At 35.1% G+C, this 6656-nt stretch overlaps 1 protein-coding gene, 1 long non-coding RNA gene and 1 other non-coding gene across 3 annotated transcripts; all 3 read left to right on the top strand.

Moving 5' to 3' along the window:
- Positions 1-847: 847 nt before the first annotated feature.
- Positions 848-1878, top strand: LOC140892541 (RING-H2 finger protein ATL74-like). Its single transcript, XM_073301463.1, has one exon. The coding sequence runs from the start codon at positions 1132-1134 to the stop codon at positions 1654-1656; it is 525 nt and encodes a 174-aa protein (XP_073157564.1). The 5' UTR covers positions 848-1131; the 3' UTR covers positions 1657-1878.
- Positions 1879-2864: 986 nt separating this feature from the next.
- Positions 2865-5457, top strand: LOC140891214 (uncharacterized). The gene is made up of 3 exons (XR_012152453.1): positions 2865-4722; positions 4780-4852; positions 4961-5457. It is a non-coding gene; the product is annotated as an uncharacterized lncRNA (long non-coding RNA).
- On the top strand, positions 3016-3120 carry LOC140893681 (small nucleolar RNA snoR100). Its single transcript, XR_012153272.1, has one exon. It is a non-coding gene; the product is annotated as a small nucleolar RNA snoR100 (small nucleolar RNA).
- Positions 5458-6656: the final 1199 nt, after the last annotated feature.

Raw genomic sequence — 6656 nt, forward strand, 5'->3', positions numbered from 1 at the left:
ATAAGTCCATTAACTTGGAAAATCTCAAAAGTCCGACCAACTCAACACCGTCCATTAACTTGGCAATCATAAGTCCATTAACTTGAAAAATCTCAAAAATCTGACCAGCTCGTTACTGTAAGTTCATTAACTTTTCAAATCACAAAGGTTCGACCAAATTGGCAATCTATAAGCCCAACGTAGATTGGCAAAAGTTAAAGATTGGTTGGTTTACGAGTGGGTATACACGACGGGCCATCACCTAGTAAACCCTTGGTATATTTTCATATAGCTCTAAAACGCCTCGGGCAAAGCTCTCGGATGGAAAAGAACCCATCACTTAGTGAGTTCGTAGATAGTATGTTTGTATGGTGCTAGCATGGCTTAACTTTGGCTCAGACAATGCCAATACTTATTACATCTTACTTCTTTTTACTTGACCAAATTTTGTTTTAATATAATTTTCTCGGGTAACCATCCTGCTCGGGTGATTTAATTATTACTTAAGTCATTTTCATGATTTTAAGTTGTGAAGGTGCTCGGGCGTCAATCCTGCTCGGACGCCCAATTTTATTCTTAGCTATTTTCATGGTTTTAAGTTGTGAAGGTGTTCGGGTAAATCGATCTCACAAAAATTGATCGGTGAAATGGAGTCCAATTTTTGTGCCTAATAATATAAAATGTAGATAAAATATCCTCTGCATAGATAAATATCTGAGTGGCCCTAATGATTGAAGGTCTGGAAACTGTTCAAACTAGGAAAATATCTGAACTACCCACCTTCTTTACAAAATATCTAGTATGTCAGTTTGCTCCTACCAGTTTTCACATGCCACGATATACATTCTCTTTTTGTGTCTTATTATCAATATCCTAAGAAAATGTATCCAAGATATTTAACACAAATAAGAATGGGGTGAAATTATATATGTGCTGGGACCAATTCTTGATCGATGTTTTTGGTCCCGGCCAAATATTGAAAAAGATAGTCCTCCCTTTATCCAGTTTCTTCCTTATCCTTATGCAACTTGAATTCCATTTGCTGGAATCCTTCCAACAACCCGTCGACTTCAAAATCGAAACTAATTTTCAACTTAAAATTTACTCCATCAACACTAGTGAGGAAAAACCAACCACAAGTAGTATCTAGCTATGAGATATCTTACTCGCCAGCTTCTCGATTCGGAGATGACAGTCCCGCTCATCAAAGCTAACAAAACAAGCGGCGTATCATACCATGGAGACGTGGGTTTCGACAGCAACATGGTCATCATTCTTGCAGCGCTGCTTTGCGCGTTGATATGCGCACTCGGCCTAAGCGCCATCGTGCGCTGCGCCCGACGATGCACGCGATCATCATCGTCGGTGTACGGGGCCACTGACCATCCGGCTTTCCCTTTAGATCAGTCGGCGGACGGCGTCAAGAAAGAGGAGTTGGGGTGGATTCCGGTGGTGGTCTACGGTGCCGGCAATCGTATACCGGCCACGGAATGCCCCATCTGCCTCGGAGAATTCGCACAAGGAGAGGATGTGAGGATTTTGCCCAAATGCAATCATGGTTTTCATGTCAAGTGCATAGACACATGGTTGGTCTTGCACTCCTCTTGTCCGACTTGTCGGCACCCCTTGGTCGGATGTTTTCCGCCGGAGACCACCGTGAGCGTTGGTATCAGTTAGTTCTCAGGTAGATTAACTTTGTCATCTATTGTTTCGGTAGTGTGGCTGCCCCGTACTAGTACCTTGGGCATTAGATATTTATAAAAGATATATGTGCTTACTTTACTAAACTGATGATGGATGTGGTTTAAAACTTTCTGGATCCATTCATTGATTGAAGGTATCACTCGCAAATCTCATGATACCATATCGAATTGTATCTGTCTATTGAATCATGAATTACAATCATGGGATGAGGTGAGAGCGTGGATTCGAATTCATGAGTTTCCCTCAAAATGAGATCTTTACCCAAATTGAGTTTGATGAATGATATGGTTTGATGCCACTTCATGTCGTGACCACACGGATCACCCACGATGAGGCCGGACACATGGCCGATGATAGATGGTGTTACAAGGGAGGAAAAAAAAAACTTTATAATTTTACAATCATATCAATAAAATTAATAATTTGTGCCTCGTTTACATGAGTTAAAGCGGTTGAGTGAAGAGAGGAAGGACCAATAATTGTGATCAATATGAACTTATTTAAAGGAAGTAACGTTATGTCACTTTTGTGAGTAAATTTATCCTCTAGAGGGACTTATTTTCCTTGGAGTCTCAGTATTCAATATCAGTAGTCACGTGAATTATATCCTTTTAATGTGGGATAATATTTTAATATATCCCACACGCCCAGGAATAAACATATGGAGCGTGGAGATATTAACGGGTGACCTAATTATGGGCGGTTCAACACACACAGAAGAGGGTCTGGGCTCTGATACCATGTTAAAAATGAGACTTGGACCTAACTCACCTCAAAAGCTAGCTCAAGAGGTGAGGGTTGCCCTTATATATATTAAGGGCTCCCAAGAATTCTATCCTTCCACGATGTGGGACAATATTTCAATATAGTCGACATCATGTGTTTATGATTCAATCATTTAAATTTCACTACATCGAGAAACACTTTAAATATATGATAGAAAAATCTCATTTGTTCACAACACCCGATTCCTTCTTTTAAATCTTCTCCGTAACCTTTTTTTTAATATATAAATTACTACATATTTTAACAAATATGAATTTCTCGATTTTTTTATTATTGTTTTTTTAAAAAAAAACAATAGAGATACATGTGTTGGGCAAAGATGAACACAACAGTCCACTCCGAAGTTGGGCTGACCCGGCCGAAGCCCACAAAGGTAGAGCGGGCTTTTTATTCCCAAAACCCTAACCCTAGCTCTGATCTTTGCCTATAAAATCACCGTCGTATTTCTCCACATTCATTTTCTAATCTTTGATTTGATTATTATTTCCGATTTATTATTGTTATTTGCGGTGTGTGTACAATAAGCCGATGCTCTGGATTTGAGAAGAATGAAGGAAGCATGGTAATGTGCACACAGATTGAATTATTCAGGTCGGCATGTCTGCTCTCTCTGATTCTCATGATTTGAGGGCCTGGTTTAGACCTAAATCAAATCTCTATTTTTATTTTTAGTTTTTTTAAAACAAAAAGTTGCGTGGATTGATGGGTTTTTAGATCTTTCCATCGGATGAACATGGATTTTAGTAATGGGTTTTGAATCAATCGATTTTAAATATGAAGTTTGGCTACGAGTTCTATTGGTGCTTACTCATACTTCCGAAATGTTTTGTTTCTGGATATGAAGTTTGGAAATTGGGGAGATTCATATTCATCTTCAGAAACACGGGAAATTGTATGAAAAAGGATTTGAAGCCCTGGATGAACACGATTTTTCAAAAATGCATTTTAATATGAAATATGAGTTTTTTTTCTCAAAACTATTATTAAATAATAATGTTTTACTTCTTTCACATATGTATTTTGAAATTAAAATAAATATTACGATAAGAGAATAATTACTTCCAATTCGAATGAAATCAGACTTTGCATTTAGTTTAATTAATTCGGAAAATAAGTCTAAATTAGAGTTTGCATTTACTTTAATTAATTGGGAAAATAAGTGTCTTGGATTATATTCATCAGAAAATTAACTTTTAAGAGCATATGGTAGTTGTGTTTTGTTTATTTTTTAATAAAACAAGTACTTCAAAAGATATTAACATTAAAATACATATTATTAATAATTAATGACGAGAATATAATTAAGAAAAATGGTAGGTACAATTTATTGAATAATTGTTGTGAATCTATTAACAGCAGTATTTTGAATGCGAAGGAGAAGGTTGCATTGTCGATGCTTGAATGACTGTGAATTGAATACTTTATGAAAAAAAAATGCAAGTTAACAGGGATAGGGCTGAAGAAAAGTAGGAAGGATTGTTTTGCCCTCAAATAAAAAAGCTAATCGAGAAAAACTTAGAAAAGACTGGGGATTGCATGCCAATTAAAGCAGATAAATTTTATTACCTGGTTTAATGCTATGATGAGACTAAGTACACTATAGACTTAAAAGATTGGACATGTGGTTGTAGGAAATGGGATTTGAGTGGAATTCCATGTAACATGTTTTATCTGCCATTTTAGCTCAACGATTGGATTATCTTGATTATGTGCATGACTTCTACAATGTAGCCGCATACAAATGAGTCTATGCTCTTACAGTAATGCCACTCAATGGTAGGAGCGAATGACAACCAATAGGAGTTATTCCAGCGCTTCCACCAAACTTTGGGAGACCTGTTGGAAGACTCAAACGAGCAAGAATAATGGAAAGAGATGAAGCTATTGAAAATATGAAGAAAAAGCAAAAAATAAAAGTAAAGGTACTAAGAAATGATCACGAAATGAGGAGGCAGCAACGGACAATGACATGTAGCATCTGCGAGCAAGATGAATGAAAAGAGATTAAGCTATTGAAAATATGAAGAAAAAGCAAAAAATAAAAGTAAAGGTACTAAGAAATGATCACGAAATGAGGAGGCAGCAACGGACAATGACATGTAGCATCTGTGGTATTAAGGGTCACAATAAAAAAGCTTGCACTCGAACTGAACTAGCAAGGCCAGTGCATTTCAAACAAATCAGATAGTCACAAGAACATATTCAAGTCAACTTACTGAAGAACTCATAATTCAACCACCATCCAAGTTACATGTATGTGTTTCAGTTATTATTTTTCTATAGTAATTGTACTAACTAATGTTGTTTCAGGTGAGGAGAAATGTGAGGTTTGATGTTAATACCATCGGAAGAAATGTGAAAAATTGATCAACTGTATATCGTGGTAATAGTAGTGTAAGCTAATGTTTTATTTTGTGTTTAGTAGTTCAAGTATTATACATCAAAAATATTTTATTATGTATTCTATCTAAAAAAAAATCACTTGTCACAGGGGCAAGACAGCATTGTGTCTCAACCAATGGCTGAACAAACTACACTCATGTCTCCATCGAGGTCTGTGACTCCGTCATCCATGTATGAGCAATTTAAACAATGTCAAATTCTCACAAACATGGCCAATATAAGGGCACCTGCACCATTTTTTGGAGGAACCAACATACAAAGTGTCGAATCCCGCATCAATCATTCAGAAATGCTTTCAAAGTTAACCATACATGAAAGATGGAAGAAATTCATGACAATGTCCAGCCTAAGTTCTTCAATATCTGAAAATCAATGTGGATTGACAACAAAAAAGAAGAAAGGAAAGGCTCCTCATAAGTGAAGGCGAATGATGTGTGAACTTTTTGGTGACTTTTTATATTGCAGCCCCATGAAAAATATTAGATGGTTTTTGGAATTTGAACTCACTTTGTGTGTCATTTAATTGGAGGCAGGATGTTTTGATTGGTTAAAAAGTGGTTTTTTTGGCAAATTTTTTGTTTAGTTCATGGATTATAACATGAAACCAATACATTTAATCAACAAGTTTCAGTTATAGTTATTTTATATGCAAATTGCTATAATGTTTTTATACATCCTTAGATTTTTCGATTTTCATGACTTTGGGTTTTATATATGTAATGTGTGTATGTAAAGATGGTGCGAATTTTCCTTCAGAATATTATCATTTATAGCTAAATAATGGCTCTGTGGTTTGATGATTGAAACTTATTCAACACGGTTGTTCTCCTAATATTTGTTTGTTAATTTTAAGGGGAGTGACTTGAAAATATAGTATAATAACACAGGTTGTGAAGTTATTTGCAACATTTAATTGTCAGCTAGTTCAAGATTTGAGATTCATTGGTTTTTCATGTTTCTTGTTTTTTTAAAAAAAAAAAATTGTTTTAGTCCCAAAAATGAGGTGTGAGCTTGTTTAAAAGTGTGCAAGCTGAGATTTTTTCAAGTAAACAATATGTTCTCTTTGTTTTTAAAAATTATTCTCTGTGGGAGGAATAACACTCTGGCACATTAACATAATTGCTGCAGTAATTTTACATCTTGTGTTGTCCTTCTGTTTTTGGACTTTTGGCAGCCTTTGCATTCTGTTTCACTTAATTTGTTAGAGAATTTGTTTGATTTCTAGTCCTCCCATGTTTTTTTTAAAGTTTTTATGAATTAATATGCCAAAAGATATCCATGAAAATGTCAAACTGATCGGTTGTGTAAACTTTGTTGAAAACTGAATGTTCAGATTAAATAAAAAAACCAATTTTGGTGACAAGAACTGAATCAAAAAGTTTTAATTAATTTTTAGCTTGTTTAATGATTTAACTTTTTAAAAGAATGTTTGTTGTTTTTGACATAGTCATAAAGGAGTCATGTCTTCCTTTCATTTAGAACTCCAGAATCATACACATTTCAAGATTGAGAATGCTTATATATGCATGTCTAAACACACTCATGCACCTGCAGAAACAATCTCAAATCCCAGAATATGATCTCTATAAGCATCAGTCTTAATGTATGATACACTAACTAAAAGCTTCACAAACTCAGCATTATCCAAGTTTTCACCTTGAAAAAATAGAACACCGAAACCAAAAGTTGAATGAACTAAATATGTTAACCATAATGTACGAAAAGCTCGTGAAATAAAAAACGACATCTGAAATAAGTAGAAAAATAATACATTGATTCATACA

This window comes from Henckelia pumila, chromosome 3 (assembly GCF_033568475.1).
Source record: "Henckelia pumila isolate YLH828 chromosome 3, ASM3356847v2, whole genome shotgun sequence".
In the NCBI taxonomy this organism is placed as follows: Eukaryota; Viridiplantae; Streptophyta; class Magnoliopsida; order Lamiales; family Gesneriaceae; genus Henckelia; species Henckelia pumila.